This window comes from Tachysurus fulvidraco, chromosome 10 (assembly GCF_022655615.1).
Source record: "Tachysurus fulvidraco isolate hzauxx_2018 chromosome 10, HZAU_PFXX_2.0, whole genome shotgun sequence".
Lineage (NCBI taxonomy): Eukaryota > Metazoa > Chordata > Actinopteri > Siluriformes > Bagridae > Tachysurus > Tachysurus fulvidraco.
In genome coordinates this window covers 3,133,471-3,148,563 of record NC_062527.1, presented here as the reverse complement: position 1 = coordinate 3,148,563, position 15,093 = coordinate 3,133,471, and the positions used below count along the sequence as shown (strand labels likewise).

Genomic DNA, 15,093 nt, shown 5'->3' with positions numbered 1-15,093 from the left:
CATTATCTTCAGAAATATGAATCGGAAAATGAATATTCAATTATTACACAAAACGTAACTAAACATAATTGTATTTAAATGACTTAAAAAACATCCCAAAACAGCATGCAAACCTACCTCATTAATAATTCAAATACAACAGCCAATGGCAAGTCTCCTGTCTCCCGCAGCAGATATTTCAATATTTCTATTTTTGTGTTAGAAGTACCAGTAGTTCTATTTATTAAAATGACAATATGCAGTGTGTGTGTAACATATCTATCGATATGAATAACATAAAACATATAGTTAAGTATACAGTTTTGTTTATAACGTTACTTAAATAATTGCTTTGCTAAGCAGCAACGCATTGTGTACGATCTCAAAATCGAATTTTAGCGGTGGTGGCTTAGTGGTTAGCACATTTACCTCACACCTCCAGGGTTGGGGGTTCGATTCCTACCTCCGCCTTGTGTGTGCGGAGTTTGCATGTTCTCCCCGTGCCTTGGGGGTTTCCTCCGGGTACTCCGGTTTCCTCCCCCGGTCCAAAGACATGCATGGTAGGTTGATTGGCATCTCTGGAAAATTGTCCGTAGTGTGTGAGTGTGTGAGTGAATGTGAGTGTGTGTGTGTGTGCCCTGAGATGGGTTGGCACTCCGTCCAGGGTGTATCCTGCCTCGATGCCCGATGACGCCTGAGATAGGCACAGGCTCCCCGTGACCCGAGAAGTTCAGATAAGCGGTAGAAAATGAATGAATGAATGAATGAATGAATGAATGAATGATTTAAAGATTCATCATTGTCAAAGACTACTGAATGTCTGTTTCCCCTAAGAAAATGAAATGCCCCCCATTCTATATGTTCTGGTGATGGCCCTGGGCTGCTTTAAGTATTGAGGACTGGGAAAATATAGCCTGGTCTGATGAATCTTTTCTGCTGAGGCTCACAGATGATAAAGTCAGAATTTGGTGCCAACGGCAGAGCCCATGGACCCAGCCTGACTGTTGGTCAGGATGGTGCAATGGCATGGGGTAAGCGTGGCAAGAAATCATTCCCCACACCATTACACCATCCCCACCCACCCTGGACAGCTGACAGTCAGGCTGGGTCCCTGGACTCCAGTGGATTCCAGCTGTGCACTTTTGCTGATGTTGCTTTAAGGCTTTAAGGTTTAATAGGTTTAATGCATCCTGAGATGCTTTTCTGCTCATCGCAACTGTACAGAGTGGTTATACTGTAGAGACTAACTGTAGCATTTCTGTTTCGTCTTAACATTCTCCATTGACATACCATTAAAAAAAAGTGAAACGATTTGATTTTGTATTTATTTACACCCTGTGCTCTATATGTTTTTGCGGAATTTTATCAACAAATTGAATTCACCCTGATTTTTATTTTTAAATAGAAATTTTGTCTTGTCATTTTTCATTACTGAGTCAGTGCAAAACATTTTAGACTTACAAACATTACTTGATGAAAGTCCTAAATTAGACCACTTAGTAATAGACCACTTTTCAAGCAAACCAGAAATAATAATAATAATAATAATAATAATAATAATAATAATAATAATAATAATAATTAAAAACTAACACGAAGGAAACAGAAGCAAGCGTGACAGTCAAAACATATGGAAGAACTACTGTATAGCAGAGCTTTAGATTGAAAGAATGAAATCAAATTTTCTTAAACAACTCCTTAGTAATCTTACTTTAGATTACTTTTTAAAAAGCTAAGGGTTGTTTCACCAAATACTGTCTTTATTAAGTTTGTTCTTGTTTACTGCTTGTTTAACCACTTACAACGATGAAATTCTTTATTTTGACGGTTTTACAGCACACAAGGCTTTTGCATTGTACCGTTCTGTATATACACAATAAAAGTAGACCATAGTGATAAGGCAACAGGTCATTTAAGAGGTGGCTGTTGTTCATGGACACAGAAACTACAGCACACACACACACACACACACACACACACACACACACACACACACACACACACACAGAATGACCCAAATCTATAGCCATTTACATTCACCGGCTCACTCGGTTCCAGATCCTGATAAGAGCTGTGACTCTGATTGTATTCCAGTCGACAGCAGGACTGTTCGTTTTCCTTTTCAGAGTCGGACCCTCCCCTCATTACGCACCCCCCTCCTCCTCTTTCCTCTCTTTCTCTCTCCTTCATTCCCTGAGCCCATTCCTCACATTCCTGCTTCCTTCAAGCTGCGGCGTCAGAGCTGGCGAAATACTGCGCTAATTCGGTGCACATTCTGCCCTTAAATGAGACACCACGACTGATTGACTGCCTCAGCTCTTCTCTTGTAAGAGGTAAGCACGTTATTTTCTTTTTTAAACCTAGTCCACTCCGGGGATATTTTGAAACGCATGTTGTTTCCCCATGAAGTTCTGTTATCTAAAGTCAAACTTGAGAACGACTTGTTTCCAGACGTGTTCACGACACTCGGCGAATGATTTTTATTATTATTTTTTTTTTATCACTTTATTTTATTTTTATTTTTTATTTTTTGCTTTTCTTTTCAGTCCAACTATGACTTTTTCCTGAGTGTGTCCCCCCAGAACTTTAACAGAAACTAATCACACCAGCCTGGCCCACGATGAAGTTCTGTTATTACACTATTTAATGTTGAATAGGTTACAAAAGCAGAAGGAACTTCATATGTGTGTGTGTGTGTGTGTGTGTGTGTGTGTGTGTGTGTGTGTGTGTGTGTGTGTGTGTGTGTGTGTGTGTGTGTGTTAGTACACAACAATGTAACAGGACTGTATGTAAATGAGCAGACTGTAAACATGTCATTGTACGAATTTATGTACGTTAATAATGATGATAAAAAATTTATAATACAGATTTTTTCACATCTCAAGAATCAAAAGCCATGTTTCAGCAAACAGATTGAATAAAAATCATGACCATCTCTCGTTCTGTTCTGCTTCACCCTGATTTCATAAATCCAGATACGACATCTGGTGCATATTATAACTAACAAAGCATATTCAGAGGATGATATTAGAGAGATATTGTAGGGATGTTAAAGTTATGTTATAAAATATACACCACGTTCAGAAAGGTTTTATTTTACACCTTTTGACAAATTTGGCACTATTCGAACATTTCTGGTACTTAATAAACAAAATATTTGAAACCTAATGAAATATCTTGTTGGTTTAAAGTACATATGAAACATCAGAAAATAAATATTCAGTTACGTTTCTAGGTTTTTTCGCATTAACGTGTCGGATGTTGAGTCCGAATTGTTGAGCCGGAATCCTGTAAAGTGTTTGAGGAGTTTATGTGTTTTCTGTGTTGTCTGTGTGTGTGTGTGTCTGTGTGTGTGTGTGTGTGTGTAGGTTTGTGCATTCAGAGTTCGGTCAGAATCTAATTCAAGTAACTCAGAGTCAAGGAACTGTTTTATTAACAGATTTGGTTATTTATTTTAATTCCTTTTTAATTCTTTAAAACGAATAGAAAATAAAGACTTCTGTTATTCGCTGTTTGGACTCTTAGTAGAGTTCAACTGAAGCGTTTACACTAACTGAAGTGTCTTGTCGTAGAGACATTCTACAGTAGCACGATCTCTTCAGAGATGTACACAGCCCTGTAGAAGCTTTTATTGATTTGAGAATATTTGTATTACTTATAACACCCTTTTTCTTTTGGTGCATTATTTCACGGTGTTGTGCTGGTAAACGTAACAATGCAAGGAATGGAAGGTTGTCCTGTTGTATTACAGCTTTGAGCAAAAGTACACCGCGGTATGCTCTATGTCATGCTAATGACCTGTTGTGTGGAAGAACACCAAAGGTTTTAAGCATTGCATTAATTACATTAGATCATAATTGAATCCAGGGAAGAAAAAAAAACACAATAAAAGGATAACACCTAGATCTGAATCAGGATTCTAACCAAACCTTTTTTACCTTGTTTTATTAACACCCCACCCTACCCCAACACACACACGCACACACACACACACACACACACACACACACACACACACACACACACACACACACACACACACACACACACACATATTTAACATTTGTCTCCTTCTGTATATTTCACTTGCTTTCACTAACTTATTGTCCCACGATGTCACAGATACATAGAATTCAAATCACACTGTAGGAAAAGTAAGTTATGATTCTAAAACCATCTTGCTTATCTTCTGCACCTTGGTTTGGTTTGTAACGGAAGCTGAGAAGGTGAGAATTGTCGGCTTCGCGGGGGAAAATAAGTAACACGAGAGTGACCGTTGTTATACAGCACTTCAACTTCACTTCATCACCACACTCGAGAGTTTTCATCGAGTGGGTTGGTTGCATCACTGTGTGTCAAACTTAATCTAAATGTAACAACTCGCATGTTTATGATAGATTTGACAGAACCAACAATCCAACCTGTCAGCACACACGTCTGTGTGTGTGTGTGTGTGTGTGTGTGTGTGTGTGTGTGTGTGTGTGTGTTTGACTTGCTGTGCACTGACAGTTCAGCAGGAGCTGGAAAGTAGACACAATGTGACAGAAATGAGAAATGCAAACGAAATGTGCTTATTAAGTTAGGAATAAAACATGACATGGCACGCTGTTATAATAAAATAATCAGTGCCGTGTTGGTGAAAAGACATATTGTTACCACTCCAAGCTAATTATTTTCTAATCGCAGCATGCTTGGAAGAATTTAATATCTTTGATAGTGCACTAATTTGCAAAGAATCGATATTTCTTATTAATTGATGAACTCACTGCCATTAAATCTAGATTATAAAGGTTTTGCTGTTTTATCTGCTTCGATATTATATTATATTAGAAGATATGATATGATATGATATGATATGATATGATATGATATGATATGATATGATATGCGATACAGTTTGATGCTGTTCGTTCGATATTTCGAAGTTTCGATATTTTACAATATCGTCAGGTCACAATGACATGATGCGTGGTTCAATTTAGTCTCTCGGATCGATATGCAACCTAGAATTTTTTAGAATCTCAGGTAAGCCTGTTGTTAATTTGAAAATGAACAGCAATTAGCTATTTTGTAATCTGTTATTATTATTATTATTATTATTATTATTATTATTATTATATTATTATATAATATTATTTGCTTTAGGTGGTGCGGAGCGTCGGTCGGTCGAGTCTCTGTGATCTATAGAAACAGTGATGTACTAGAAAAATGCATTAATATCATTTGGATGTTATTAATATTATGATGGCAGTGCTGGGGTATAAAGTCACCTAACATGAGTAATAAGATATCAGCAGTGTAATATGACGGACTATAGTGATGTAGCGACAGCAGTTCTACAGCAGCGATGTTTAAAGTCCCGTCGTAATCACAGCACGCATGGCTCTAATTAAACACCAGTCATGGCTGTCAGCATTGCCCAGCTTTATGGTGAACACTAAGCTTAGCAGCCCTGAATGAAGTTTATAAAGTTACCTTTACACCCACTGATGCGTTACACCGTCCCACATGCTGTAGGCATGGAGTTAACTGGATGTTTTATAGTACGCTGCTCACGCTTGTAACTACATACAGTAATGTTCCTATTCGCTTAACTCAAGTTATTGAATAATAGACTTTAAAATGAAGAATAACAATAAGGTAAAACAAGTGGTGTGTGTGTGTGACAGAGAGTGAGTTAGAGTATGTAAGCGTGACAGTGTACGCTTTCCAACCTCGATCACAGCTTCATGTTTACTTTCCTTACTTTCTACTGTACATTCACCTGGATTAAAGCGAATTGCATCCAGCTGAGTTTTACTTTCACAACCTACAGTACATATACTCCATGTGTGTGTTTGGGATTTGCGTGAGTGCAGCGTGTACTGTACATGTGTGCCTAGAAGAAAACAGATGAGGTGGATTATCTGTAGTAGAATATCAGTTCAGAAACTCAGGGGATAATTAGAGACAATGACAAACAGATGTGCGTATAGCACACACGTGTATGAACTTACGCTCCTTAACGCTCAAGCAGCTCCATGCCACCATGCCGCGCCGTTGATTTCCGACCGATCAGAAGCTGCTGATTCACTTCCTGTAACATCACGGATAAGAGATCGGAACATACCACGATTATTGGCTTGCGATGTATCTCAACAACTCAAGGAATCTCCAATGCATTATAAAACGTATTGTTGCTAAAGTGAAGCTTTCAATGAGGAGATATTTATTTATTTCGATATTTTTTTTTTGTAAGGACTCTCCAGGAACGTCACACCATCATGTCAGGGATTATTTTTCCTATAAAAGCAAAATTTTATCTAGAAAATATTTATAGTTATATTTATTTTCCTTTTTATACAACTGAGCAATTGGGCCTTGCACAGGGGCCCAGCAGTGGCAGGTTAGTAGACCTGGGATAATACCTTAACCACAAGGCTACCACATCTCACATGTGCCTCACACCTCTGAGGCTAAGGTTTCAGTTCCTGCCTCTGCTCCGAGTGTGTGACGTTTGCTTGTTTCTCCCAAGTTTTGGGGGTTTTCTCTGGGTACTCTGGTTTCCTCCCCAAGTCCCAAGACATGCATGGTAGGCTGACTGAGATTTGAGATCTAAATTGCAGTCCAGGGTTTCACCTGCCTTGTTCACCTAGTCCCCTGGAATAGACCACGGGTTCCCTGTGAGCCTGAGTAGGACAAGCGGTACAGAAAATGGATGGGTGGATTTTCAGTGTTATACATGCTGTTTAGATTAAACATGCTCTGCAGTATGAAATTATAAAGCAATTAAACTTTCACTACTAGAACGGACTAGTACATCGATCACATACAACATTTATTATATATAAATGAAAGGATGAGGTTGACTTCTGGTTCCTCTCAAGGTTTCTTTCTCATATCATCTCAGGCACTTTTTCCTTGCCACCATCACCTCCGGCTTACTCATCAGATATAAATGTTAGAGATATATAGTACTTTAAATTTGACATTAATATTTAGATTAAATAATTTAAATGTATGTATTTCTTTATTGATTTTTATTCTTATTTGTATTTATTTGTATTTTTTATTAATACATTTTTTCTTCCTATACTTTTGTAAAGCCGCTTTGAGACAATGTGAATTGTTAAAAGTGCTATACAAATAAATTGAATTGAACTGAATTGAATTGAAAGCACACTGTGTTTCTGCTAGTGAATAGACATAACCTTGATGTGTGTGTGTGTGTGTGTGTGTGTGTGTGTGTGTGTGTGTGTGTGTGTGTGTGTGTGTGTGTGTGTGTGTGTGTGTGTGTGTGTGTGTGTGTGTGTGTGTGTGTGTGTATACTTCCTGTTTCCATGTTTGTGTGTACGGAATCCAAATGCGTCTATGACTTCAGTTCTTCAATATAACAAGATATTTTTCTCAAAATTTGTTTATCACACCTTCATGAAGTTATTTTCTTCTGGCTTATTTATTCTCTTGTTGATCTTTGAACAGCACCCCAGCTCACTTAACACCTGCCTGTTCTGTACTCGGCCTGTTAATACACACTAGTGTTGTTGTTGACCTCTGCTGATGCACGGAGCCCTAATTAGGACTTTAAGGAAGCTTGTGTGCTATCAGCAGGCAACTGAATCATACTGTACATGACATGTTGTAACACTCCTTTTCCCGTATGCAAGTCCTCCTGTAGATACTCAACACACACACACACACACACACACACACACACACACACACACACACACACACACACACACACACATCCTTTTTACAATGGGTTTGTCAAAGCCCTGTTTTCACTACAGATCTTAGCACGAACCCACAGACACACTTCAGCCCTTTAAGTCACCCCTTCACTGTGTGCGTGAGACAAAGAAAGAAGGCAAGAGCTTAACTGGCTCACTTCAGAAGTGCTTTATATGAGTCTTTAATTAATTGTGCGGTAATTAACAAACAAAACTGCTAGCATGGAGACTGAAGACTAACCTAGATGTAGGCAGATTTTAGTTTAGCTCTGACTCATACAGATGAAATGAATAATGTTGTGTATAACGCACCTCAGATATAGGAAGGCAGAATTCAGCAGTGCATTATTTCAGTTTATCAGATCATTCTTGACCTTCATGCACTCGAATCTACCAAGTTTGGGGAAAACATACATGTCATTTCAGGGCTGTCAATTGTCACGCATTGAGAGTGACAGTCACGCATTCCGGTCTTTTCTCACACTCTCCCACCACACATCGTATTTCTCACACAGAAAAACTTTTTGACTATTTATCATATATTTAATAAGCCGCAGTGCCCAAAATGTATCAGTCCGAACCGCTTAGTCGAGCCTGACACCTATCAGCCAATCAAGGGCAAGTCGTGGCCTAATGGTTAGAGAGTCTAACTCGTAATCCTAAGGTTCTGGGTTCGAGTCTCGGGCCGGCCACGACTGAGGTCCCCTTGAGCAAGGCACCGAACCCCCCAACTGCTCCCCAGGCACCGCAGCATAAATGGCTGCCCACTGCTCCGGTGTGTGTGTGTGTTCACTGCTGTGTGTGCACTTTGGATGGGTTAAACACAGAGAACGAATTCTGAGTATGGGTCACCGTACTTAACCGTATGTCACTTTCAAAAAAAGAGGCTACACAATAGCCAATCAGAAAATAGCACTATCTGGGTGAGATTTAACGCAACAACCAATGAAAAAAACATTCATAAGCGACGGTCGGTTTGATCAAAACCTCAAAACGAAACAATCATGACCCTAAAAATGTCTGGGTTTGAGCCGAACTGTTTCAAATGGGAGCAACATTACAAATGATAAAGGAGTCCAAAAAGGCAACAAACACTTAAAATAAACACCACCAGTCATAATCTATCTCTCTCTCTCACTCACTCACTCACTCACTCACTCACACACACGCACTTAATAAAAGCAAATTAAACTAATACTTTGTATTTGGTTAAATTGCGGTCAGTGATCCTTACCAAATGCATCAACTCCCCCATTATTGTTTTTTTTTTTTTCGGGGGGGGTTGGAGATGTCACGCTTGCCTGTCTTCAAAACTTGAGAGCCCTGTCTTTTGTTAGCAAATGCGTTGCCAAGCAAAGTGAGTGGTCAGTGTTATAGGATTAACAAGCGAATATGTCCGTATGAGATGGGCTTTAACAGGAGACGTCGTAGATACATCACACTGTTGCTAAACCTATTAACAAATTCAAAACCACTAGACGTGTTTGCAGACTAACTTGGAAGTAAACTTCAACGAACATCCACTGTCGAAGGCGCAACCCGTGAGGTGCTGGTAGATCCTAAGGATGTGGAGATATTTGGAACCCTGTAGTATATGCAGTGTAGCTCGTTTAGTAAAGAAGTGCTACTCTGTGTGGTGTTGATGCTATGAGCAGCCTTGTTGATTTGACAGCAGTTTGTCATATTCCACAAGGTGCTCAGGGGGGTGTGTTTTATTTTTTTCTCCTAGTATTAGGTCTGAAATTTCAAGTTACAAGTTTTAGTATAGGTTCTAACATTTTCCATATCTGCCCTTTTCTTTTGTCCTTATTAAGCCAACAAGTGAAAAGTCCATCTGAGCAGCAGAAGAAGCCATTATAATAAGATTATTTCCACTACCTCAATTTGACCTTCTTAATTGCAGCCACTGTTATTTGCACCATCAGCCAGACGTAAAGCACTTTAGATTTGATCAGATTTGAGGCAGACGGTCCAGCCAGACAGTTCAGAAGACTGTCTGGCTGCTAAGTGATTCTCGGTTTGTTTACTTGGTTACATGCGAGATGACACTTAATGCCTTTTTTCTAACGTCTTCATCTGAGGTGCTTTTCCAAGAAGGATTAACACATCTTGGGATGTACGCAATGATCTTGCAGCTGACTTAATCTAGGGATAGCCACAGCTCACGTGATTGTTATAGCCCTTAGAGGAGGTCCTGGCTTTGACATACAGTATAGTACATGAATATTACTTTAAAAACATAAGTGTTTTATTCAGGTTTTTATTATTAGCATTGACTTAATACTATTGCAGTCTACAATACCATAGTTCTGTCTGTTATCTCACACTATTGTGGGTTTATATTATATGTGGTCTTGCGTACCGTTGAACCACGGGCCCGGAGAAACAACATTTTGTTGTGATGTACAGTAGAAAAGATGTATAGAGGAACGATCGTAAAAACCCACTTTGTTTGATCATCGTATATCAACATGTTTTTTCATGTCCTTAGGATCGGTCAGCGATCGCCTCTGATCAGGTGGAGTTCTCTGCCCCCACATTGTGGTCCACCCCTCTTCAGAGGTCTCCTGAAAACTACCCCCACCACCACCCTGTCTGCGGAGTGGGCGTCGGCGTCCTCTCCAGGGGGCGCCAGTGAGGAGCTGAGTGAAGCTTTGGACAAGCCTTTGGAGAACGATGCAGAGGGCGTGTGGAGCCCTGATATCGAGCAAAGCTTCCAGGAGGCGTTGGCCATCTACCCTCCATGTGGTCGCCGCAAAATCATCCTCTCTGACGAGGGCAAGATGTACGGTACGCCCCTCCTGCTCAGGCTTTTCCTTCTTTTTTGTATGAATCTCGCAGATCTACAGTCTTTGTATCTTTAGATGAAAGTGATGTGATTGCATATAAATGACAACAACAACAACAACAAAAAAAAAAAACACTTTTCACAAAAGAAATCAACAAAATGAGGGTTTTAACTGAGGAAAGGGTTAATACACCCTGTGCCCTAATAGCTGGTGTTTCCCCATTTGGCTGTAATAACCTTTCTGACATCTTGCATGCACGATCCGTTTCAAATCACCCCACAGGATCTCAGTAGGGTGTAGATCTGGGCTTTGAATTGGCCATTCCATTATCCATTTTTTACTTTTCAGCCAGTCCTTGGTGGATTTACTGGTATGTTTTATGTCATTGTTATGTTATGTTATGAACCCTAACCCTAACCTTGTTGGCAGATATTCTTACAATGTCCCTCGAGCACCTTCTGATACAATATAGAATTCATAGTGGATTCTATGATGATCAGCTTGCCAGGAAATCATCTGCTACAGCAAATCATCCCCAAACCATTCACAGTTTGTATGAGGTTCTTTTGCTGAAATTATATATTTGGTTTACGCCAAACATGCTGTCAGTTATGATGCCCAAATAAGTCTATTTTAGACTCATCTGTCCAAAGCACAATTACAGAAGTCATGGCATTTGTCTCTGTGCTCTATGGCATGTTTTCCTTACGCAGCAAAGGTTTCCTCCTTACACACGTCCCATGATAATTAAACGTACAGACATCAGCTGTGGCAAGAGCTTGCTACAGGTCCCGTGATGATATTTTAGGGTTTTTAGAGACTTCTTTAAGCATCTTGTAGTCTGCTCTTGGGGTGAATTTGCTTGGATGGCCTGACCTGGACATGTTCTCCACTGGACATTGGAATGTCTCAACAATCTTCTTTCTGAAGGCCTCAGAGAGCTCGTTGGGTCTCATCATGCTGATACCTCTCACTAACAATTAAGAACAAACCAAACTAAATGTCTGAGCTTTAAATAATTCAAGCCTCCTTCATAATGCTTTGTAAACATGTTCTAATAATTTGCACCTGATGAGATTTACATGTAGGTTGTTTTTATCTTTACCCTTAGGTTTATTTTTATTTTGAAGTACAAATAAATGTAGGGGTGTCCTTACTTTTTTATTACAAGACATTTTACAGGTCATTTAAAAAAGATTTTTTTTTTGGTTTTGTTGCTTGAATCTTCTAATAATGTTAAAATGAAGATCATATGCTTATGATTGTTATAATCCTGTCATACACACGTGACTAGCTGTTAGAACCACCACTAGTGGCAGTGTAGTGAAAAAGCAGGGTTTTGCAAATGATTTATAGGGACATGTCTTTTCGGGGTGTTATTCCTTTCCACTGTCACCTCTGGCTTGCTCATAAGACATCGAAATTTCGACATGGAAAGTGACTCAGAGTTTTGTCAGAGAATCTATTGATAAAATAATTGAATCGAATCTAGCAGGGGGGCACGGTGGCTTAGTGGTTAGCACGTTCGCCTCACACCTCCAGGGTCGGGGTTCTATTCCCGCCTCCGCCTTGTGTGTGTGGAGTTTGAATGTTCTCCCCGTGCCTCGGGGGTTTCCTCCGGGTACTCCGGTTTCCTCCCCCGGTCCAAAGACATGCATGGCAGGTTGATTGGCATCTCTGGAAAATTGTCTGTAGTGTGTGATTGTGTGAGTGAATGAGAGTGTGAATGTGCCCTGTGATGGGTTGGCACTCCGTCCAGGGTGTATCCCGCCTTGATGCTCGATGACGCCTGGGAGGCTCTCCGTGACCCGATAAGTCCGGATAAGCGGTAGAAAATGAGTGAGTGAGAGCGAATCTAGCGGTACATACAGTTTACACAAAACACACTCGGAGTGTTTTCTTATACAGTGAAAAATGACGAGTGAATTTTCAGTCAGATTTACGACTCTTAAACCAGATATATTTATTATTACGGTAAGCCAGATATAAGATGAAGTCTATTTCTAGACTACTTATGAGACTTATAAGACTATCGTATATATTTCTGTTTATTGTCTTCTTATAATAGGAAACTCTCGGTTGAGTTGACTATGTTAAAGACGTTTAACTTTCTAAGATGTATTTGGTTGCAGTGTGGTGATGGACGTCGGCATCGGTCAGTGTAAAAACAGCACAGAAAGTGAAAAGCACGACACTGACACCGAGTCGTGGCACTGAATGGTAAAGATGTCGTGTCATTGTACAGGCTTGTGCATAATGGGAAACTTCAGAAAGGTGGTTAAAATAAGAGGCAGCTGTGGTACTTTATGGCAGAAATGATTGGACTGAGCTGCACAAAGTTATATATTCAGTATACTGTATTGTGTATTCCATCTGAATTTCTACATTGTCATCTGTTAAAATGTACATACACACACACACACATATATATATTTATTTATTTGTTTATTTTTCTAAATGTATTATTTATTATTTATGAACTACGAGAATTACTTATTATGATATTTAGATGGCAGCAATAGCTTAAAGAGACATTATTAATCTGTGTGTGTGTGTGTGTGTGTGTGTGTGTGTGTGTGTGTGTGTGTGTGTGTGTGTGTGTGTGTGTGTGTGTGTGTTTGTGTGTGTGTACGTTTGTGCATTCAGAGTTTGGTCAGAGGCTAATTCAATAACTCAAAGCCAAGGGAAATGTTTTATTTACAGATTCGGTTATTTATTTTAATTCCTTTTTAATACTAAAACTAACACTGTGTATGTGTGTGTGTGTGTGTGTGTGTGTGTGTGTGTGTGTGTGTGTGTGTGTGTGTGTGTGTGTGTGTGTGTGTATGCTAACAGATGAGTTGCTAATGAGCAGTGGTGGTTTGATTGGGGTAGATACACAAATTAATCAAAGTTGAAGAGAAGGAGGAGGAGAATGAGTAGGGACATGTGCCGGATCTCCAGTCAGACATCGTGTGTCATCATGTGCTGCGCTAGCCGTTATTCACCGTCTCCCTCCAGCTGCTGTGAAAGCTTGTGCAACCAAACAAAGCCTGGTGTGGTGCTGCTGGAGGAGTGAAGGCAGGTGCTGAATAGTGAGGCAGGGCACAGGGGGGAGATTGTGGTTCTGTTGCCCCTGTCCTTCCCTACAGGAGGAGGAGGAGAGGGGCATGTGAGCAACGGGTAGGGAGTGTCATGGAGTCTCTGGAATGGCATGTGAGCGGGGGTTCAAGGCAGCATGGCTGTAACCGGAGACTAGAATAGACGTTTACCCTTTGAGTGTGTGTGATGATGGAGAAGAGGCAGAGAGGGACGGATAAACATCGAGGGACGAGAGCCAGTCTTGGCCTCTGCACCTGTCCCGTGCCCTAGCTCTAAATACCCCTCCTTCCTTCATGCAGTCTGTAACACACAACCCTGAACTGTCTGCTTGTTAGTCAATCAGTCAATCTGTTTGTGAGTGTGTGTGTGTGTGTGTGTGTGTGTGTGTGTGTGTGTGTGTGTGTGTGTGTGTGTGTGTGTGTGTGTGTGTGTGTGTGTGTGTGTGTATGACTTTCAGGTCACCTAGAACAGCTCCCCCTCCTACTTGTACCCCTCAACCCTGCAACATGACCGTATTTATTTTATGAGAAGACAGAGAGACAGACAGACATACATACAGACAGACAGACAGACAGACTTAAAATCTCCATCTTGCCTCTTAGTAGTGAGATTAGAGTGAATATAATCACACTCTTGCTGTCTTGTTTTTCATGTCTGATCACAAGAACCAAGAACCATCAGTACCATGTTAGCACACCGTCTCTAAACATGCTTCTCAATATAGGCTCCACAGACCTTCAGGGCACAGGGACAACTCTATTACTTTTTATATGACATAAACATATGTATCATATATTTTACTTTATGTATGTCCTGATATTACACTGTAATGATATTACAGTGGTGGAGACGGTTATTTAGTGGTATAGCTGTTATTATGTTACAGAGAACTGTTGTATGGTGCTAGAGAATGTGTCATATTAAGTAATAGATCAAAATGAAATCTATATCTACAGAAGTATTGTGGCTAGTTTTTGTTAGAGCCGTAAGTATATAAAGTGCACCTAAGGGAATTAATGCAATTTTGAAAACGAAAGGTGGTCAAACCGAATAAAACTCTGTATCGGTTGACTTTTGAAAGCATTTCCGCTTCAAAGAATTTCTTTTCATATGCCTAGGAATTTTTCTCTGTAATTGCTTTGGGGTCTCTTTGGGGTCTCTGTGCATACATCTTTTTTTAAAGATGTAATGGCACAATAATAATAATAATAATAATAATAATAATAATAATAATAATAATAATAATAATATACAGGAAAGAGTAAAATTAGTAAATAGTATTTTTTTTTATTTCAAAACATAATATATATAAAGTATTTAGTAATATTAGTAAATGATAATAATAATAATTATTATTATTATTGTTGTTGTTGTTATTAATATTATTATTATTATTATGAATTATATAATGTATACTTTATTTATAAGCACTTCACAATAATAATAATAATAAAATAAAAAATAATAATAATAATAATAATAATAATAATAACAACAACAAAAACAACAACAACAATAATAATAATAATAAT

General features: G+C 39.3%; 1 protein-coding gene across 4 annotated transcripts in view; it reads left to right on the top strand.

The window, feature by feature from the left end:
* Positions 1-10,336: 10,336 nt before the first annotated feature.
* LOC113653880 (transcriptional enhancer factor TEF-3-like) overlaps positions 10,337-15,093 on the top strand; it is a 27,566-nt gene continuing 22,809 nt past the window's right edge. For 3 of the 4 annotated variants that reach the window (XM_047819870.1, XM_047819868.1, XM_047819869.1), the window contains exon 1: positions 10,342-10,476. Coding sequence is in view for 1 of the 4 variants with exons in the window: in XM_047819867.1 (XP_047675823.1) it covers positions 10,475-10,481 (7 nt within the window). In the remaining 3 variants the exon portion in view is untranslated. Of the gene's footprint in view, positions 10,482-15,093 lie in introns of all 4 variants that reach the window. The other variant, XM_047819867.1, reaches the window with a different exon arrangement.